Source organism: Rhinolophus ferrumequinum, chromosome 2 (genome assembly GCF_004115265.2).
Source record: "Rhinolophus ferrumequinum isolate MPI-CBG mRhiFer1 chromosome 2, mRhiFer1_v1.p, whole genome shotgun sequence".
Classification (NCBI taxonomy): domain Eukaryota; kingdom Metazoa; phylum Chordata; class Mammalia; order Chiroptera; family Rhinolophidae; genus Rhinolophus; species Rhinolophus ferrumequinum.
In genome coordinates, this window is record NC_046285.1 from 107,305,531 (window position 1) to 107,326,587 (window position 21,057).

A 21,057-nucleotide genomic window follows, 5' to 3' on the forward strand; every position below is an offset into this window, starting at 1 on the left:
CACCTCAGCTCTCGTCCTGTCTGCTTCTTGAAGGGGGCAGCTGCTTAGGAGAGCAGACGCCTTCTGGCAGCCTCTGCGGACTCCTCCCTGATGTCCCACTGCCCGGAACTGGGCCACGAGCCCCTCCCTGGGTCAGTCTCTTGAAGAGGGGTGGGGTTCCCTTTATGGCTGAGATCAGGGGCTGGGGCTCCCCTCCTGGAAGCCAAGGACATGCACCCCTACAACGGCTGTGCTATCCTCAGTGATTGCCTGCTGCAGAAGTGGAGTTCTGTAATCGAGGCCTGGGGGTGGCTTTGCTGTGTCATTTCTCTGTACCTTCATTACCTGCCTGTGGAGAAAATGTGTAATGCTGGAAGAGTCCCATAGCCCAGTAACAACTTAAGCACCCTCTGTATTCTCTTTACTGTCACAGTGTCTAAATACAATAGAAGTACAAAGTTGCCTGCTGTGTCTGCTGGGCCCTGTTGTTCCCTCGCCTGTAGCAGTGCTCAGCCCTCCTGGATTCCAAGTCCCGGCAGCTAACAGGCCACGTGTGCCCCAGGCGCCAGCGAGTCCCCACGGCCTCCCACGGTCCGCAGACTGTCCACCTTTGGTCGTCTCACTGGTCTGCTTGTCGGTTCATAGGCCAGTGACCGCCTGCTGCAGAAGTAACTATCGAGGCTTCTCGATAGTGTGTTGTGATCCCTTGTAGGGCTGCTCCTTGGTTCTTTCTCATGGTTTTCCTGGCTTTTCTTTCCTGTTTGTTTTTCCATATGAACTGTAGACTCTGCGTGTCTAGTTCTGGGGCTGAGGAATTTTAATTAGGGCTCAGTTACCTTTATAAACTAACTTAGAATGAGTGATTTGTGAATCCTTAATGTGTTACTGCCAGACAAACCACCTCAAAATGTAGCGATGAAAGTAGCCGCCATTGTGTTGGCTCTCGGTCCTGTGGGTGAGCACTTTGGGTGGCCTGGGCTCAGCTGGTGCCTCTTCTGCTGGTCTCAGCTGCGGTCACTCGGGCAGCCTGCCCGGGGCACGCTGCCCCAGCTTCCTCACTTGGGGGCCCTGGGGAGGGGTGTCGGGAAGCTGCAAGTCCTCCGGAGGGCCAGGCTTGGGAGTCGTATGACGTCACTCCCACCGCATCCATTAGCGGGACGAGCCCTGAAGCCAGCCCAGGGGCCAGGGCCAGAGCCTGCTCCGTGCCTGGATGGGAAGGATGGCAGCACTGCTTTGCAAAGGGCGTGCAAGAGTACAGGGAGGGCAGTGCTGGCCGCCAATGGCACAGCGTTTTCCCATTTGTTGAGTTCTGCTTTTGTATTTCTCACGATGTTCTAACGTTTCTTTGCATGAGCTTTGTTTGTTTCTTCTGAAGTTTGTGATTAGCCATTTTCTCTTTTTCATTGCAATGTACACACTCTGTCCTCCATTATACATCCTGGTTTTGTGTGTTCACATGGTGTGCCCACTGGGCCACCCTCCCCTGGCTGCCTGGACATGTGATGGGACCACGTAGCCTCATCTTCCTGGTCACTAAGCACTTGAACGCCGGCTTGCCTCCCTCTTGCTTTAGAGGAAATCCCTCATCCTCGACTTCCAATTCTCCCTTCTACCTGCTAGAGGGGGACAGCAGAGCAACCTCAGAAGCCCTGTGCTGAAGCCGGGGGTGTCTGGCAGCCTGGGGCCTAAATGACCACAAGGACCAGAGCTGCCAGCAGCCTGGCCCCAGGTGACCCTGTGACAGAGCTCCCAGGCTGCTGGGGGCTCGCCCGTCTTCAGGACATGGCTTCCTAGCCTGTTCCACGGTCCCAGTGGCCACCTGGGCTCAGTGGCCTGGAACTGGCGAGTCAGAATGACATAAAATATAGTCTTCGTCCCTTCTCATGACTTCAGTTAGGGCTAGTTATCGAACATTATGAGAATGCTGATTTCTGTATATTGTGTTAATTTGATTCCTTTCAACATTCCTGTAATTGCTTCTTATTTACGGCAGCATTTTGGTGGCGGCGGATTCTCTTGGGTCTGTAGGACCCAAACCTGCCGTCTGCAGGTTTGCAGTGATGCTTTTACTTCTCCTTTTCAAGTTTTCGACTTCTCAGTGACTCCAAATGCTGAGGAGGTTGGACTGGCAACAGATGATTATTCACGAAGAAATATGCCCCATTTTCAGCCTTATTAAAAGATAAAGTGTTTCCTGTGCGTGAGTTTACCTAAGAACAGAAGCTAGCCCCTTTAAACCTCAAAAATAGTCTGGTGCTCACCTAATCTAAAATTTTAGTTGGACTCGTAAAACCCCTTGCCTGCTTTTGAGCCTTCTTACATAGCACGGAGAACAGGCTGCAGCCCTGTGCCTCAGGGCTGTGGTGACAACAGTCTGTATTATGTGCTCATTTGTGATGTCGTCCAGGGCAGGGCCTGCAAACCTGCTGCCAGCGCTGGACACCCTCTCAGGTGGTGCTGTCTGAGGTGGCCTGCCTTGCTGCCCTCTGTGCTGCTGTCAGCAGGATGTCTGCCCCCAGCGTCTGCTTCCCCCGCCTCGCTCATCTGCTGCTTCTCTTTGGCTGTGGGCCAGGACCCCACCCAGTCCCGCTGGTCCGACCGGTGTTTACAGCAAGAGCAGGGAGGAGCTGATCACGGAGCTGGCGGCCCTCCCGTGAGTCAAGTGCTTCAAGATGCCAGCTCTGGCTGCTCTGAGAGCATTGGGGGTTTATTCCTGGTTCTCGCCTGTGTTCTAAACAGTAAACATGGACTCCTAAATTACTTCAGATACTTTTAAAATATTTGAGGTAATATTATGTGTCTACTGTGCTTTGTTTCCAACAATCAGTCCTGTCTGTAGACTTTCTCCTATAGTGTATCCTGACTTGGAAACGAAGACTGTCTACACACAAACTGAAACGCTAGGGCTCACCCCAGTCTCCCCCGTGCAGCCAGCACAGCCCTGCCACCTCATAGCAGAGCAGGTCTGCTGTGCACTCCACAAATGTAGGCACTCTCATCTGGGTGGATGATGGATAATGGATGGGTGGGTGGGTGGATGGATGAGTAGAAGGGCAGGTATAGGTGAGTGGAGAAATGGAGACTCCTGGCCAGCACTCGGGATAGTGTAGGGGATGGTGGACTTGTGACTTCAATTTCCGTCTCAGTGGAAAGGCTTTGTTGAAAAGATGGGGGTTCCACAAAGATGAGGGGGTGTCTAGGGAGGTTTCCTGAAGATCAGACCATCTGACGGGCAGTTCTTGAGGAAGAGGGACCAGCGCTGGTGAGAGAGGGCCCCATGGGCGTCTGGTGATGGCCTCTGAGGCGGTGGGGGGGGTCCGCCCTTGAGCACGGTGAGGCCAGGCTGGGGTCCACTGGCAGGCTCTGGGCCACCCGGGCATCGGGGCCAAGTTCACACGTGCTGTGGGAGGGGCCTGTGTACTTCTACGAGTAAGGGGTCTGGGAACAACGCTGCATGTTTATAAAAGTGGACTCATGTGCTAGGGCTACTGTGACAGAGTCCCACAGGCCGGGGCACTTAAACCACAGACATTTATTCCCTCACAGCCTGGAGGCCGGAGGCCGAGATCCAGGTGTCCCAGGGCTGGTACCTCCTGCGGCCTGTGTCCTGGGGGTGCAGACACGGTCTCCTCCCTGTGTCCTCACGTGCTCGTCCCTCTGTGTGTGTGTGTCCCGATCTCTTCTTCTCCTAAGGACCCCGTCTGTGGGATTAGGGCCCACCCTGAGGACCTCATTTAACTTGATTACCTTTGTAAAGACCATATTTTCACATACAGCCACGTTCTGAGGCGCTGGGGTTAGGACCCCAACATATATTTGGGGGGGGCACAACTGACCCACAATGAGGTGCCAGAGTCAGGTCTGAAAGTGTCTGGAGCAGAGCCCAGCTGGCAGGCCGGACCCTCCCGTGATGGTGGTGAGGCGGGCGCTCGCTTGTCCATGGTCCTAGTTCCTGCTCCTCCCTTGCCTCCCGGCCTGAGCAGACCAGCTGGGGGGCAGGAGCCTCGAGTGCAGAATTAGCAGCAGAAGTACCTGGGGGGACCGAGTTCCAGAAGCACCGAGAGTTCCGCTCCTCGTGGCGCTGGAGCTGGGAGGTGGGTCTGGTTCGGGTCCCCAGTCCCTCTCGCCCCCTGGAATCTGGCTGGCAGTGGGCACCACTCGAGTCCCCTGTGAGGCTAGTTGCTGCTCTGTGAGGCTTACCTGCCCTGGAACTATTTTTAGCACGGTCTCGCTGAGCCACCTGGCTCACTTCCCCTCTCTGATTTGCCAGCAGCCTGTTCTGTCCCTTTTGTCCCTGAGGTAGTGACACTACCCTGTGTCCATCTCCCTTTAGGAAGAGTGAGCATACAGCTCGTCCCCTGCCCTGAGAAGGTGGGTTCCTGGCGGTTGGTACAGGGGCCACAAAGCCAGGAGGCAGCTTCCTCGCCCTCGGGACCCGGCTGTGCAGCTACCCGGCTCCTGGAACAAGCGAAGCCTGTTACCTATTGAGGGGGCTCAGACGTGGGCCCGGGTTCCCTCCCCACCGCAGCACTAAGGAGAAGGCGCCTGTGCCCGGCCTGGGCGGCTGTCCTTCCTCCAGCCCTGACGTGGCTCTTCTCTCTGGGTGACATCTTCTGGGCGCAGGGGCCTTACCTACCCAGGTTGTCCTGTGTAGCCAGGTGATGGGAGCAGGCAGAGAGCTAGCTTCTAGGCCTTTTCTCAAGGGAACCCTTGTCTTCACGCGTCAGGAGCAGTTGGTGGCCAAAGGCTCGCTGTGGTCTCGCCCATCCTGAGCTGATGCCCCTCGGGTCCTCCGTTTCCCCGTCTGTAACAGCGTGGTTTAGAGCCCGAGAACCTGAGATACTGGAACATGACGTCTTAATCGTCAGGAAATATTGTATAACTTAGCGTCAATATCAATACTGTTTTACACTAGATTGGACTAAAAGGAAGTCTGATTACATTCTCGTGGTGGGGATGGATGTTGGTGGCATCCCCTCGGAAAGTTTAGCGTCATCTAGAAAAGTTCAGATGGGCACAGTGTGTCGCTGAAGGACCCCCGCCCGGGGACGGTCCCAGCAGCGCTTTATCACAGCAGAGGCTACGAATAGCCCGCTTGTCCCTGGGAGACGCCGGGCCCCACGGGAGGTCATTCCCACACTGGGCTCCTGTCTAGCAATAGACACGAGTGGCAGCTACATGCCACTTGAGGAGTTTTAGAAAAAAGATTGAGCAAAAACAGCAAATCACAGAAGACTTAAGTTCAGAAAAATAGAGCTTGACAATATCTTGCTTGGGATATAAGCAAACGTCTAAGAAGCAGCAGTGGTTACCCTTGGGGTGTGGAGGGGATGAGGGAAGGAGCCTCGGACGTTTGCTTCATCACGCCTCAGAACTCAGATGTTAGAGACACACTTTTACACTGGCCTGGACTGCGTGTTTTCCAAAAGCTCACACTGCCATCGGGAACGGCCCCATCTGTGTTGCTGCCATTTTGAAGCATCGTGTTTGTGTCGTTAAGTTAAAAATTATTTTAAGGGGTACAGAAGCCAGCGCTCTAGGGAACTGCTGAGTCGAGGCCCCTTCCCGACGCCATCCTGCTCTGCCAGCGTCGGGCCTTGGGGAGAGGCTGGGGCGTGGCCATGTGGGGAGCAGGGCATCTTCCTGCCACCACCTTTCCAGAAGGGGAGGCCGGGGGGCCCACTGCTGTCAAAGGTCCGTGAAGTTAGCGCGTGTGGTGTGTGGTCAGGGCAGTCTGGCCCGTGGGGCCACATGCTGGGCCAAGAGGCGGCGACGTCCAAGCACATGGCCGGCACTGGATGCTTTTGTGGGGTTCAAGGACGGCCCCTGAACAGCAGCTGGCTGACATTCCTTAGGACGGGGGCCCACAGTGAGTGATGAAGCCAGCGACCCCACATCTGGGGCATGGACAGCCGAGGCAGGCGGTCAGCAGCAGGGAGGCGTGTGGGAGGAGGGCACAGTCCCTCCTGGGTGCCTGCTGGGGAGCCTGGCAGACAGCGGGCAGGACCGTCTCAGGCGGTTCATCTTCCCCCACAACTTGCCTGTTGACACTTGAGATGTATTTCGGTCATTATGGTGCCGAGTGGTAACCTGGGAGCATTTGATTCAACAGAAACACACAGCCAAGGGCAGCTGAAACCACGCAGGGAAGAAGCTTCTGGACAGATGGGCAGGTGGTGCACGTGGCTCCTCCAGAAGGGGGGTAGTCGTTAAGGAGGTCCACGCCCGGCCAGCCCTGCACCACGTCCACCAGCCCTTGTCAGGGCTCCCACGCGGCCCCAGGGGCTTGGGCCACGGAAGCCACTGGACCGGAGACATCGGGAGCACATTCCAGGGAGCAGTTCTCGGGATGCTTGGCCGGGTGTGGGAAACGTGGGCTGAGCGAGTGGCGTGGCTCTCTGGGGCGTTTGTGGATGGATTTTCCAGATTCAGGGGACCGACCAGGGACTGACCGCTTCACAGCCCTGGACAGCAGTGAAATGGGTTCCTGAGTGAAAGCCTGCGTTCGAGCACACAGGCACGATGGCCTCCGTCCTTTATCTGGATTGCGGCGGGGGCTTCAGAGCTGTCGTCATCTGCATACCCAGTCAGTGCCTCTGAACAGTGTGTGAATTATACTCCATGAACCTGATTTGAAATCAGATTCTCACACTTCGTGCCCTAGCGATGGAGTCAGCAGGTCTGGCATAGAACCTGGGGCAGCTGGTGTGCCAGTGTTGGAGCTGGCTTTTGGGGACCCTGGTTATTCTGGCCCACATGGTGAAGCCATGTGCCTGACCTGGGATGGTAGGGGTGAGGGTAGAGCTCGGTCTCCTGGGGCTTTGGGGTGCAGAGCCTACAGGGTGCCAGGCTGGGAGCCAGATGACGGGCGGCAGTATCAGGACTGGTCAAAGCCATTACCAGTAGTGCCCCAAAGAAGCCGGCCTCAGGGCTGGCCTGGCCGGCGTGTTTGAGACTCTGCCTTGTGGAGGGGCCCTGCCCACGGAGGGCGCCACGGAGAACGCGTGGACGTGGCTCTCACCACCGTTCCTACTGCTACTTATTGTGTGATCCTGAACACGTCACTTGACCTCTCTGTGCTTCCATTTGCTCACCTGTCAACTGTGGCAACAGTGGTGCCCACGCGCGGGGTGTGTGGGAGACAGGAGTTAGTACATGGGGGGTTTGCAGTGGCCCCAGAACGGTCCCACGCCTGACAGGTGGCTTTGCTGTCCCTGTTGGGTTTTCTTCCCTTTGTGTTCAGAGAATGTCAGTGACACTGATTTGCAAGAGTAATGAATTAATTTCCCCACGCTGTGTACCGAATGACCCCAACACATGGTGGCAACCCTACACCTCCGTTATGCTCAGCTTCTCGGGGTCACCACTTCAGACACAGCTGGCCAGGTGGGTCCACGTCGCTCATGGCCAGCGGGCCTCTGAAGGCTTGACTGGATCTGGAGGGTCAGCTCCCACGGAGGCTCCCTCGGCTGGTGCGAGGCCTCGGCTCATTCCACATCAGAGACCTCCTGCTCGAGTGGCCTCCCATGGCAGCTGGCTTCTCCCAGGGCCAGCTAGGCGAGGGACCCTTTTATGACTCAACCTGGGGAGTCACGCCACACCGTTTCTGGCACAGGAATATTGAGCAGTGGGCGACCGGTCCCTGGTGCCCTGGGTGGGCTGAGGGAGCCTGTGCAGCTGTCCCAGGGCCCACTCCACCCCACCCCAAAGGACCAGGTTTGCAGGGCTCACCGCTGGGCGGCACTGCAATGTCACATGCCAGCTCTGAACTGGCCAGGGTTTGAATCCCGGCTTCCGCTGTTCCTCGCCTCCCAAGGGGAATTGTTGGGCAGCTCCCTGAGCAGGTACAACCATAAAATGTGAGCTCTAGACTCCCCTTTGAAACTAAGAAATTCATGTTGAAGGAAAGGGAGAAAAACCCATTACGTCCTTGGATGAGTCACCACTTTCGTATTAGAAACCAAAACAAAAACCTTTTAGCTTAAAAGATTTCATGTGCAGCTTTGATCTTTTAAATGAGATCCTCTAAAAATTACCCATAATGCCTTCACTTAGAGATAATCAGTATTAATATTTGGGTGTATTTCTTCTAGTCTTTTCTTCTCTTATATACCACATGGGGGTGTGTGTGTTGTGTGTGTGGTGTGGTGTGCACGTGTATGCAGGTGTGTGGGTGAGTGTGCACGACACAGCTAAGAAGGGCGTGTGTCGGGTCACCTGTATGCCCTGTGTTTCTTGCAGGAGGAAAGCTCCTTGCCCTTGGCACTGCAGATCTGGGGCTCCGGTGCGAGGGCCATGGGTTTCTCCTCCCTCCACCTGCAGTGCTGGGCCCTGGGCCCTGGGCTCTCCTCCTAAGCTCTGTCGCTGTCCCTTTCAGGACGGCTGTTCTCAGTGAAGGACCTTGCAGTCGCTACTGAGTACGACCATGGGCCTGCTCGCCTGGCTGAAGACCCAGTTCGTCGTGCACGTCCTCATCGGGTTCGTCTTTGTGGTGAGCGGGCTGATCATCAACTTTATCCAGCTGTGCACACTCGTCCTCTGGCCCGTGAACAAGCAGCTCTACCGCCGGCTGAACTGTCGCCTCGCCTACTCGCTCTGGAGCCGTGAGTACCGCCCGTGCCGCGCGTGGTGGGGGCGGGCGCTTACGGTGATGGGGGCGCTCAGGGGACCAGCTGTTTACTCCACGTAGGAGACACCGGGAAGGTGCTCACCCCAAAGTGCGTCACCAGGTCAAACCACGTGACGTCCTCACACTTGACCGTTGACCCATAGAGGTGGCAGTGTCACATGGTTTAACGCGGTGCTTGGGACATTTGGAAACAAATAATCATGAACTCGGGCCTCCATTACTAGCCCTAACTAGCTGCCAGTCCGTGGCCAGTCCTGATTCACTGTCCCCCAGCCACCCACATTGAGGACGGTGAAGCACCCCTCAGGTGGCCTGTTATTTCACTCGGGAATATTTCAGTGTCTATGTCTGAAAGAAAAGGACTCTCCCTCTGAACTAGACGTGTGTGTCTGTACCTTACCTGTGCATGTGAACTCGTCTCTACCTGTCAGGTGGACGCGCTGAGAACAGCCACAATGCCCCGGTGAGCTCTCCCTCTGGGCACACACGTGTCCGAGGGCAGTGCCAGGAGCCAGTGGTAGCTCCCGCCATTGAGTCTGTTGACCTGATTGTTTCACAAAATGGGATTGTCTGCAAAAGCACATTCACGCAGATGTCCTCTGCACACCGTTTCCACGTTAGCACCAGCCTGCAGCAGTGGACGTACCCGTGAACACACACTGGTCACACTGTGTCCGCCCCAGGCGGCCCTACACTCCAGTAAGGAAACAAGGCGGGCCGTCTCTACTGATAGACACCCAGCTTCAGAACACACTTAAGTGAGAGAGGAAGGTGTACCACAAAGCACCTCGTGTGGTGCCACTATTTGTAGACACCACGTGTGTGTGATGTGTCTGCACGTGTGTGTAGCTGTGCATGCACAGAAAATGCCGTTAGGGCGAACAAGAAAGAAAACTGTCCAGGAGGTGGAGGATGGAGGGACTTTCCCTTTTTACTTCATACTGTTGTGCTGCTTTTTAGCATAAGAACATGTTTGTTTTATAAGGAAAAGAAAATAAATATGTTTTATGTCACGAGGGAAATGGGTTACCCCTCCCAGGTCAGGAGCTGGTAAGAAAATAGTACTGACCAGGGAGGCCGTTGGTGTCAATACATTATATTACGTGTTGTGTTATATTCTGTTACATTGTATCACATTGTATCACGTTCTATATATAATACATCACTAGTATATCATACATATAACAGATAAGCTTGTATGCGTGTGATTTCCTGCTGCCTCTAGAGAGACCAGCAGCCTGGCCCTTTGCTTCATCTTGCCTTAAACGTGTAGTAATAGCTTCAGTTCCCAGGGTGTGTTTTTTTTCCTCCTAAATGAAAGGCTACCTTGTGTATGTGTACGGGAATTGAGAATTAGAAATCATATACTATAAAACATACAAATGAGTTCTGTGTGAGTAGAACTGGGTACGATGAATGCATACCAAAAGGGCAAATACTAATTAATAAAACCTAAATTATAGGCTCCACTTCCAACAGTATTCTGGAGTTAAAATACTGCAAAACAGCTAAATCCTGGATAAAGCCCGCTTTAAATGCACTGCTGGGTTCATAATAAGTAAAGGAAACCTCTCAGCCCACCCTTATCCCTATTGAAAAAGCGGGGGCTGAGATGGGATGTTGGCATTGCTTTTCAGAAACACCCCCGCTTGGCCAGCTGTGCGAGAGAGAACTGATTATAAAGCAGGACTCCTGAGAGATGGACGGAGTGGGGCTGGTCAGCCGTGCCCGAGGGCTCAGCACAGAAATACACTCTGGGAGAGTATGTCATAGGTCCAAAGAATCCCACAGATTTAGACAGATCAAATAGGAACTCACAGTCAGGAACAGCAAACATGCAAGAATAGATTTAGACAAAAGACCACCAAAAGGGACCAAATTTAAAAAAGAACCAAATGGAACTTCCGTAAGTAAAAATTGTAATTGTTGGATTTTTTTTTTAATAAAAACTTAGTGAATGAATTTTATATCAGATTAGACAGCCAGTGAAAGAATGGGTCAACTGGACATAAATCTGAAGAAATCACCCAGAGAGTGGGGGGAGTGACAAGGAGAAAATACGACATAGAAGTTAAAAGATGCCCGGAGGGCCGGCCAGGTGGAACGTTCCAGCTGGAACGCCGTGCTCCTAATGCTAAGGTCACCGGTTCAATTCCCACATGGGCCAGTGAGCTGCGCTCTCTACAGCTAAGATTGTGAACAATGGGTCTCCCTGGAGCTGGGTGGCCATTAGCAGCGATTGTGGTCTGCCATGAGCTGCTGTGGGCTGCTGTGCTGCCGTGTGCTGCCAGGAGCGGCTGGTGACCAGCGTGATTGGCTGGCAGCCATTGTGAGTGGCCGGCAGCCGGCGAGAGCTGCCGTGAGCTACTGTGAGCGGCTGACCAACAACCAGCGACCGACGGCGTCAGCCAGGGGAGCGCAAGGCTCATAACACCAGCACGGGCCAGGGAGCTGTGTCCTACACAACTAGACTGAGAAACAACGGCTTGAACCGGAGTGGGGTGGGGGGAGGCGGAATAAGGGGGGGAGAAGATGTCCAGAGAGAATGAGAAGTTCTGTGACTAGATCTTGGACACCGGAAGGAGAGGGTAAGGAGAAGCAACCGTGGGCGCAGCGATGACTGATGATTCTCTTGAACTGATGAAAAATGTGATTCTGTAGCTCTGGAGGCAGATGTACAGCAAGCAGGGTGAGTAAACAGAAATCTACACTTAGATGCCTCCGTGAAATCACAACCACCAGAACCGACAAGATGAACCTCAAAATACCTGGAGAGCAGAGCTAGAGCCCACGAAGGCTGACAGATTGACAGAGGTAATCGGAGCCAGAGACGGGGTCCCTTCAGCTTCTTGGGGGTCAGTGACCGTCAGCCCAGGATCCCAGATTTGGCAAGGTGACCTCGCAAACAAGAGTGAAATAAAAACAGCCTGAGATAAAAAAAAAAAAAAAAAAAAGTGAGAGCACCCAGGGTGCAAAATGTATCCTATCACACAGGTAGGGTCTGAGTTTCACGAAAGAATGGCAGCCAGAGAGATTGGTAAGTAGGTAAATTTAAACCGTCGTAGAAAATAATAGTAATGCCCAGTTTGTGAGGCTGCAAACACACAGGACTGGTCCTTGGGCAGCCTATGTGGAAGGAGTGAGGTGATCCACATTCTGATTTGTTAGAAGAGTGGACATCTCAATCTGAGACCTCGTTGACTGAGTTGGAAAACAGAGAAAGCAAACATAATCCCCAAACTATTAGGAAAAGATGCGTTAAAGAAGCAAAAACTAATTCATTTTTTTTTAAATGCAAGAAAGAAAAAAAGCATATGCATAAGAAAAGTAAATAAGTAGAAAAAAATGCCAAGTTCAAGTTAAGATTAACATAGCATCCCCCAATATTTGGAAGGGATGCAGATACCCACGGAAAGCACCAGCCTGCTCCTGTCCCCTGAGCCCACATGCTTGTGGAATTCCCCCCAAGTGATGTGTTGAATTTGGGGACATTCTCCACTTAAGTTTATTTCTTAAATATGTGAGTGAGAGTCTTTCTCAAATTTGAGCTAAGTGGGAGCCTCTCCCCAATTCTGCAGGCATACGGTGAGGGCTAGAGGCACGTTATTGTATCAATAACCCTTCAGCTCTGCACACACATCCTGTTCTCATTCTGACACCTGGCCTTCTCGCCGCCCACCCTGAGCCCATTCCAGCGTGGCTGTTGTTTGGCCGTGGAGCAGTCGTGCTAACGGCACAGGTGTGGAGCTAGGCGGCCTGGCTCCCTGCTGGCCTGGACCCAGGCTTTACCCCTTCTCATCTGTAAAACACAGATACAGGCGCCTAGCTCCCTGCTGTATTATAAAAATTAAACGAATGCATAGAGTATGTGTAGTGCAAGGCTCGGTCAATGATTATTATTATTAGGCCAATTCTGATTTTTTAAAAATCAGTGGTTGAAATGTGCAGAAAATGGCCAGCTTGTTGTGTTTAAGAGCAAGCATCTATCTGAATGAGGAAATCACAAAAAGAAATTCATGTGGGCTCAGGAACCAACCAGCAAATCTTCTGATTCAGAATAGTCCCTATATTGACAGCAAGGTGATTGAGGACGTGAAGCCTGGCAGCCGTCAGTAACCATCCAGCGGCACCCATGTGTCTCGCGGTCAGCAGAACGGGCCACCCAACAGCTGCCACAGGATGGAGAGGGCCCTTGTTCTCCTTAGAACATCTGCCGGGCGTTTATCTGTGTCTGTCTGTCTGTCTGCAGTCCCTTCCTCCTTGCAGGCCTTCACCTGGGCCAGATTCTCAGGCCTGATCAGAACGGTGCAGGTCTTGAGCCCTGGCCCAGGTGAGCAAGCCATGGGATGGGAAGCTGCTTGTGGGAGCACCATCCGTGTGTCCCCGTGCTCGGTGCAGGGTTTCCACCTGCAGTCACAGATGACACTTCCCTCCGTGAAAGCCCCTGCGTCCTGGCTGCTGGCCCAATGGTGGCAGCGACCCAAAGATGCCTTAACTGTAGCAGCAAAGCATGGGCTTCCCGACGCCGTGAGCACCTCAGGGTAAAGCACGAGTTCTGATGGCAGTCCTGTGTCCACCTGGCTGAGTGCCGTTGGGGTGTCTGCTGTGGCCTGTGCCCCACAATGTTAGCGCTCGGCATCGAGGGCCCGGCATGGCCTTGTGGGGGGCACGCTTAGCGCAGCAGGTGGCTGTTCTGAGCCTCTCTTGGTTTCCAGCAACATGACCTACAGGTGACCTCTGAGATGCAGTCATGTACGCCAGGGCCCTTTGCACACAGCCGTAGCGCCAGTGTGAGCAAGGCACGGATATCATGCCTGAGCAAAGAAACAGTTGTGAACAATACCTTTTAGAAAATTCCACAGGCAGGCTCACACCATCCCTGCCTCTTCCGGGTTTCTGTGTGTCTGCCTCTGTCACACAGGGCCGGCCAAAGCCCACACTGACTGAGCGTTCGCCTGCGTCAGAGCTGCTCCTGCAAGCATCCGGCTGGCCTGGGCACCCCCAGCCCTCCCTGCGGGTGGGGCAGTGACGGCCCCTCTGACGGCGGAGGGTGCACAGCTGGTCAGGGCTGTCCTCGGGGTCAGGGCAGCCTGCCGGCGTCAGAGTCCAGGCTCTCGTCCAGTGAGCTACAGTCACCGCCCTGTGATTGCTAAATCGGTCGGTCAATGAGAAAGCATTCAGAACTGACCCAGCCGGGAGGCACCGGCACGCCTGTTGCAGCCAGGATGCAGGAACGACGTCTGTCCACCGACGGGCGAGTGGATGAGCAGACGTGGTGTGTCCATACGGTGACTATTATCCAGCCTGAAGAAGCAGGAGAGCCTGCCACACTGGCAGCATGGGCCACTCTGGAGGACATGGGGCCAAGGGAAACGAGCTGGCCACAGGAGAATTCCGCATGGCTCCACTCACGTGAGGACCTGAAGTGGCCGCACTCATAGCCGCAGAGAAGAGTCGGACGGGGCTGCCGTGTGATGGGTGTGCAGTGTTGGTTACCAGGTGCATACGTTCTCGAGCTCTGCTTCCGAAGCTGCGTCTGCCGCTGACACGAAGGTGCCCAACCCCACGCCATGGGGAATCCGTGTGTAACCGAAGGCGGCCCTCCACACAGCAGGTTCCCAGTGTCAGTGAAAATACTGTGGAGCCTGAACAACGGGGCTTTGAGCTACGAGGGTCCACTGAAATGCAGATTTTTTACATCTGCATATTCATGGCATTGTACAGCCATCTGCACCATCTAATTGTATTTTTATTTTTTTAAAGATTTTATTGGGGAAGGGGAACAGGACTTTATTGGGGAACAGTGTGTACTTCCAGGACTTTTTCCAAGTCAAGTTGTTGTCCTTTCGATCTTAGCTGTGGAGGGTGCAGCTCAGCTCCAGGTCCAGTTGCCGTTACTAGTTGCAGGGGGCACAGCCCACCATCCCTTGCGGGAGTCGAACCGGCAACTTTGTGGTTGAGAGGACGCGCTCCAACCAACCGAGCCATCCGGGAGCTCAGCGGCAGCTCAGCTCAAGGTGCCGTGTTCAATCTTAGTTGCAGGGGGCGGCGCCCACCATCCTTTGTGGGAGTCGATGAGTCAAACTGGCAACCTTGTGGTTGAGAGCCCACTGGCCCATGTGGGAATCGAACCGGCAGCCTTCGGCGTTAGGAGCACGGAGCTCCAACCACCTGAGCCACCGGGCCGGCCCTCCGCCATCTAATTTTAGAACATTTTTAGCCCCCAAAGAAACCGTGTACCATTAACTAGTCAGCCATCCTCCCTTTCCCAGCCCCTGGCATTTAGTCTACTTCCTGTTTCTATGGATTTGCCACATATGTACATTTCATGCAAACAGCATTCTGCTGGGCGTGGTCCCTGTGAGTGCCCTCTCACTCAGTGTTGGTTCCGAGGCTGGTCTCCATCGTAACAGGTGTCAGGACCCCATTCCTGTGATGGCTGAATAATAGCACCCCATATGGATACGCACTGTCACCCACTCCGTCATCAGTTGATGGACAGTAGGGTTAGTTCCACTTTTGGCCATGTGAATAACACTGCCGTGGACGTTCGTGCACAGGTTTTGGGGTGGATGTCTGTTGTCATCTCTCGTGGGCACACACCTAGTAGTGGCATTGCCTGGTCATCTGGTAGCTCTGTCTGTGGAACTGTTTTCCAAAGCAGCTGCTCCGTTTGACAGTCCCACCAGCAGCGTGGGGGGGTCCCGTTGCTCCCGTCTTGCCAGCACTTGCCAGTGTCCGTCTGTTGACGACAGCGTCCTGGTGGGTGCGAAGGGTTTGGTTGGCATTTCCCTGATGGCTAATGAGATGCTTATCATCTTTCCATGTGCTGTCGGCCTCCTGGGAATTAGCTTTGGAGAACGTCGGCTCAGATCCGTCCGTGTTTCAGTCCCTGCACCTTTGCTCAGTGCACTGGAATGTAGGATGGACGCGGCCAGGCTAACGGGTTCCTTGGAGGTGCTGAGTTTGCCTCTGATGAGTGGCCTTTCTCTTGACCCGGCCCTGCGTCCCCTCGGGGCCCTCTCTGGTCCCTCGATGGTGCTACGGTCAACTGACCCCTTTATGGCTTCTCCTCTGACTGCCCACCAGGTAGAAAGGACATGTGAGTGTTCAGGCGTTGTCTGAGACGGACCTTCTGCCCGGTTCCCATCTTGTGTAGAAGAGGAAGTTGAGACCCCAGAGGCTGCGTTCTCGGCTGTTAAGGTCACAGGCTGTGTCTCATTTAGTCTGCCCAGCTGCCCTGTGAGGAAACCGCTGTTAGCTCCTTTCTGTAAATGGGGAAACTGAGGCTCAGAGCCCAGTCTCTAAGGACTGGATTATGTTGCCCCATCAGCGTTCGCTGGCCCCCACCCGCAAGGGCTGGCCCTCGGGAAATGGCTGGGTGGGGGTCCAACACACAAACAGCGGGTGGTGCGGTGTCACTCCTGAGCCTGAGCACTGCTTCCTGCTCTGTGACGTCACCCTCCTCAGGACACCCGGCCGTGGTGGGCATGACACCGCTGACCGTGGAGCCCGGGGCTGGCTGTGGGCCCGAACCCACCCTCTCCCCCCACTCCGTGAATGACATGCGTGGTATTCCGTCAAACCACAGCCCATGTGGCAGTCATAACTGGCCACACAATAAAGATCTCTGTCTAAAATGCTGGTCTTCCTCCATTTCCTCTGCCACTTTCTCGTCTTCCTGAAAGTTTCATTTTTGTCTTCTCCCTGACTTTTTTTTGTACTAGTTTCACGTGTACAAAACAATATACTAGTTAGACATTTACACCCCTCACAAAGTGGTAATCCCCCTCCCCCAACCTACTGCCCCTCTGACATGGTATATACGTAGCTGTTACAATCCCACTGACTCTATTCTCTGTGCTGTACTCCACATCCTGTGACTGTATGTATATTAAATTATAGTTGACATTCAGTATTATTCAGCTTCAGCTTCAGGTGTACAGTGCAGTGGTCAGGCATCTACACCGTCCATGAAGTGGTCTCCCTAATGAGACAAGTGTCCATCTGACAGCCTACAAAATAAATTAGGAAAACTTACTTTATTAACTATAAACCAGCAAAAGCCATTTCTAGCAGCAAAGCCCAGTCTGGGTGACAATACTGGACGAGTCCCATCTGCGTCAGAGCTGGGGCCTGGCCTGTGCCCCCTGGGGAGGGAGGGCTGGGTGGGCCTGAGCCGCTGACACCCCCTCCCCCTTTTGCCCGCAGAGCTGGTCATGCTGCTGGAGTGGTGGTCCTGCACCGACTGCACGCTCTTCACCGACCAGGCCACCATGGAGCGCTTCGGGAAGGAGCACGTGGTCATCATCCTGAATCACAACTATGAGATCGACTTCCTCTGTGGGTGGACCATGTGCGAGCGGTTCGGTGTGCTGGGGGTGAGTGACGTGGGGTCCCGGGAGGGCACTGGGCGTGTGGTGTAGGGGTTCTGGACGGGCTCTGGGGATGAGCAATGTGGGCGTCCCAGGAAGGTGCTGGCCTGACTCCCTGGGGTTTTAGCCCCCGGTCCGCTGAGCTATGAGTCTGAACGCGTGGCTGACGAGGGTGCCTCAGATGGCAGGCGGCCCTCTCCTGAGATGGGTTGTTCCCGCTTTTCCGCTCAGTCTTTACTTACTACCCTGTGAGTCCCGGAAGCTCCCTGGGTGAGCTAGGCGCCGCAGGGAGATGTCAGCACCCTGAGCCAGGCTGAGGAGTGAACGCCCGTGTGGCGGCCTTGCCCTCAGGAAAGCCGGGGCCTGGCGGCCAGTCAGGTGGCCTGTCCTGGGCCCCCGCCCTCCCACCAGGCCCGTGCCTTGCCTTCCTCCTCTGTGGACAGACGTGAGCCTGTGCCCTCAGGGCCAGCTTGTCCCCGGCGTTACACTCATTGTCAGCAAGTCCCCATTGACAGCGAAGGCCACACACACAGGGCAGTCCCGGGGCGTCCCGAGAGCCTCGCGGCCTGGCGCGCCATCTGCTGTCCCCTCCCCCCAGAGCTCCAAGGTGCTGGCCAAGAGGGAGCTACTGTACGTGCCGCTCATTGGCTGGACGTGGTACTTCCTGGAGATCGTGTTCTGCAAGCGCAAGTGGGAGGAGGATCGGGACCTGGTGATCGGGGGGCTGCGGCGCCTGGCCGACTACCCTGAGTACATGTGGGTGAGTCCCTGCGCTCGCCGCACACACACGCTCGGGGAGACCGCCCCGCCACCGAGTCCCCAAGTCGCGGGTGGGCAGGCTGGCAGTGGGGCCGGCCCTCGGGGCTGGGCTCGGGGCCACCTGCCTCCACAGCCCCAGTTGAGACGGAGTCAGGGTGCCGGGAGGGAGGGAGGTGGGGTCCTCCCTGCTCAGCAGGGGGTCTCCTGAAGAGGTGAGTGTGGGTGCCCCACTGGTGCCCAGGGTGAGCCCCTCTGCAGGGAGGGTCTTCCTTGGAGGCCAGTTTCAGGGCGAACCAGTGACCTGCAGGGCTGCGCGAGTCTGTCTGGCCGTCAGTCATAGCAGAAGCATCGCGCATTGACCCCCACCTGTAACAGCAGCAGGGCCTGGGGGCTCGGCGAGTTTTCAAGCCCCTCGGGTGGGTTTGATGGACAGCAGCCAAAATTATTGGGGTCAGTCATTGAATCTCCTGCTCCTCTCTCGGCTCCTTCCTTCTGGTTTGTGACAGTCCTTCGAGAGCTGGCTCCTTATTCAGTGTTTCCACCTCTCGTGTTGTCCACTCACTGACCAGAAGGCTTCTGCCCAGGGACCTTCATGGTACCTCCCTTCTGGAAAGTTCTCTTTTGCATCCTTTGAGATAAGTGCAATGCTATTGACTGTTCGGTGAGGGCATTTGTGTGGTAGAGTGCGGGTTGCAGCCCGAAAGTAAAATAATACTTCATTCAGACCCTGCCAAGTGCTTGTCACTAGAGTGCTGCTGTCATTTCTACAAATGGGGCTGCAAATGTTTTGCTGCCAGTCAAGGTCGCACGTGAGGGAGATGGCTGAGCCCCTCAGGGCGTGAGTTCCCGCCTGGACGGTGCAGTGTCCCCGTGTTTGTGTCCTAGTTTCTCCTGTACTGTGAGGGCACGCGCTTCACGGAGAAGAAGCACCGCGTCAGCATGGAGGTGGCTGTCTCCAAGGGGCTGCCCGTCCTCAAGTACCACCTGCTGCCCCGCACCAAGGGCTTCACCACCGCAGTGCAGTGCCTGCGTGGGACAGGTAAGGGCCCCCGTCCCTGCCAGCGGGACGCCACCGTGCCCTGGGCTCCGTGCGAAGCCAGAAAGGGAAACGGTCAAAACCTACATGAGTCAGTCACATGTAAGCTTAGGGCCGGAAAGGGAGACCCCAGTAAGTGGAGTGGACATGTTGTGATGCTCTCGTGTCATTTTCGAGGTGATAAAATGCTAGTTAATGGAAATGCTAAAATTATTTTAAAAGTATATAACAAAAGATCTTATAAAGGAAAAACAATGTCTCTAACGAGCCCAAAAGAAAGCAAGATAGAAGAAAGGGGCCGAGAACACACAGGACGCATAATTAGAAAGCGGCCAGATGGCTGAAAGGCACGCTGGTCAGTGAGCACACTGATGGAAATCAGCTGAACGACCAACAGAAAGACGAGGATCCAAAGAAAAGATGACCCTGCGCAAAGCCCCTCCCGGGCCCTGCGCGGGCGAGGCTGGCGGCCTGGCTCACCCTTACCCCCACAGTTGCAGCCGTGTACGACGTCACGCTGAATTTCCGGGGGAACAAGAACCCGTCTTTGCTGGGGATCCTCTACGGAAAGAAGTATGAGGCGGACATGTGTGTGAGGTGAGCTCAGAGCCCGGGGGCACCCGCCCTGCCCGGCCCCCTCCCATGTCCCAGCCCTGACATGTGGCCCCTCCAACTTCCCGGGCTGTCCCCACGTGACGGTGCCCCAAGTCCCACCGCCCAGCATGGGCAGACATGGGGACAGACACGGGAACCACTGGCTGTCGTACCAAGTGAACGAGTAGCCGTGAGGTGTAGGCCGAATGTTCCAGATGGTCTGGGGAGGAGTGACCCCTCCCGCTGGAGGGAGCACAGAGGCTTTTTGAAAGAGGCTGAGCTAAAACTTGATCAGTGACTAGGATTTCCACAGGGCGGAGAAGGAGAGCTGCCCCGGCGGAGGGGGCTCCATGTTCCTTTGTTCAGGGTGCAGGACAAGTTAGGTCTGTGGCTTGCAGACTGCCGGGGAGAGAAGGGAGGGTCAGAGCCACAGCTGACCCCGGGGGCACTCAGGCTCTGGCTCCTGGCGACCCTGGGGCTGAGCCCGGCAGGCTCCCCCACAGCAGGCTCCTATGTTCAGGGTCGTCCTGCTGGAGGGACACAGGAGCTGGTTAATGCAGAACTGTGGGGTGGCCTTGGGGGCCCTGGACACCCAAGAAGGGAAACTCAGTCAGAGGAGGGGCTTGATGGAGCCCTTAAAATGTCCTCAGAGTATCAGAAACGATTCCTGTTGACTGTGCACTGAGCGTGGATGGGGTGCTTGCTGTATGCAAAGCAGGAGGCTAGAGATGGGCGGGGCAGCTGGCGGGAGCAGAGAACCAGGCTTCCGAGGGGCAGTCGCTGGGGAGACACACACATGTGCTCCGTGCCAGGGGCGGGGGAAGGCGGTACGCACCCTCCCTCTCACCTCCGTGGGAGCCTGAACAGTTCGCTTCCCAGAACTTGCTCAAGTCCGACGGGGTGTGGGGTTCCCTGGGGACCGCAGTCACGTGGCTGGTGGACGCCCGGGCTGACCTTTCCCCCAGATCTATGCAGAGGCTGCAATGCAGGCTCTCCCAAGGAACCTTCTGGCTGGAAGCTGCACTTACGTGACTTTTGCTGGCACTGGTGATTTCAGCCCCAGAATTTGAGGGATCTGTGTCTGAAAGGAAGAGGGCTAGAGGGAGGAGGGTCCGTGTTAAGTTCCATCCTGAGTGGTTCCCGGTGCCAGTGAGACAAGAGTGAGGTGTCCAGGTGTCCACTGCAGAGCCCGAGGCTTTGTCCTGAAATGCAGGCACGACCTCCCATGGAGAGCGGCCCTCATTTCTGTAACACAGGGTCAAGGTCAGTGGCAAGGGCGTCCCACCCGAATGGTGGCTGCATGTCTCACTGCCACACTTTGTCTCCAGGTTTCTCTGGCTCATGAACATAATCCACCCAAAAAATCTGTCTAACTTAAAGCCATCTGGGGACCCCTCTATTAATGAAATGGTGTTGTGATGCTGCTTCCAGCTCAGGGCAGAGCCCCAGGCCATCCAGCTCGTCTCCTGTCTGCATCCTCCTGGTTGAACATGCAGATCTCCCTGTCATGCCAATGTGCCCAGAGAGGCAAGCCCTTCCGCCCATGTCTGCCATCCGCCCCCCGCCGGCGTGGGGTCCATCCTGATCAGGGAGTCCTGAGAAGGCTCTGACAGGCCCTCTCCGTTTCAGTCTTGAGAGCTTCAGTCTGTATGTTTTAAAACACCATCACCCATTTCTGGCCACAC

General features: G+C 55.2%; 1 protein-coding gene across 6 annotated transcripts in view; it reads left to right on the forward strand.

Annotated features, from left to right (window-relative positions):
- AGPAT3 (1-acylglycerol-3-phosphate O-acyltransferase 3) overlaps positions 1-21,057 on the forward strand; it is a 97,776-nt gene that overhangs the window by 64,622 nt on the left and 12,097 nt on the right. For all 6 annotated transcript variants that reach the window (XM_033129673.1, XM_033129710.1, XM_033129691.1 and 3 more), the window contains exons 2-6: positions 8,357-8,582; positions 16,820-16,989; positions 17,582-17,743; positions 18,628-18,781; positions 19,273-19,375. In XM_033129673.1, coding sequence (XP_032985564.1) covers positions 8,405-8,582; positions 16,820-16,989; positions 17,582-17,743; positions 18,628-18,781; positions 19,273-19,375 — 767 coding nt within the window. In that variant the 5' untranslated portion in view covers positions 8,357-8,404. The remainder of the gene's footprint in view (positions 1-8,356; positions 8,583-16,819; positions 16,990-17,581; positions 17,744-18,627; positions 18,782-19,272; positions 19,376-21,057) is intronic.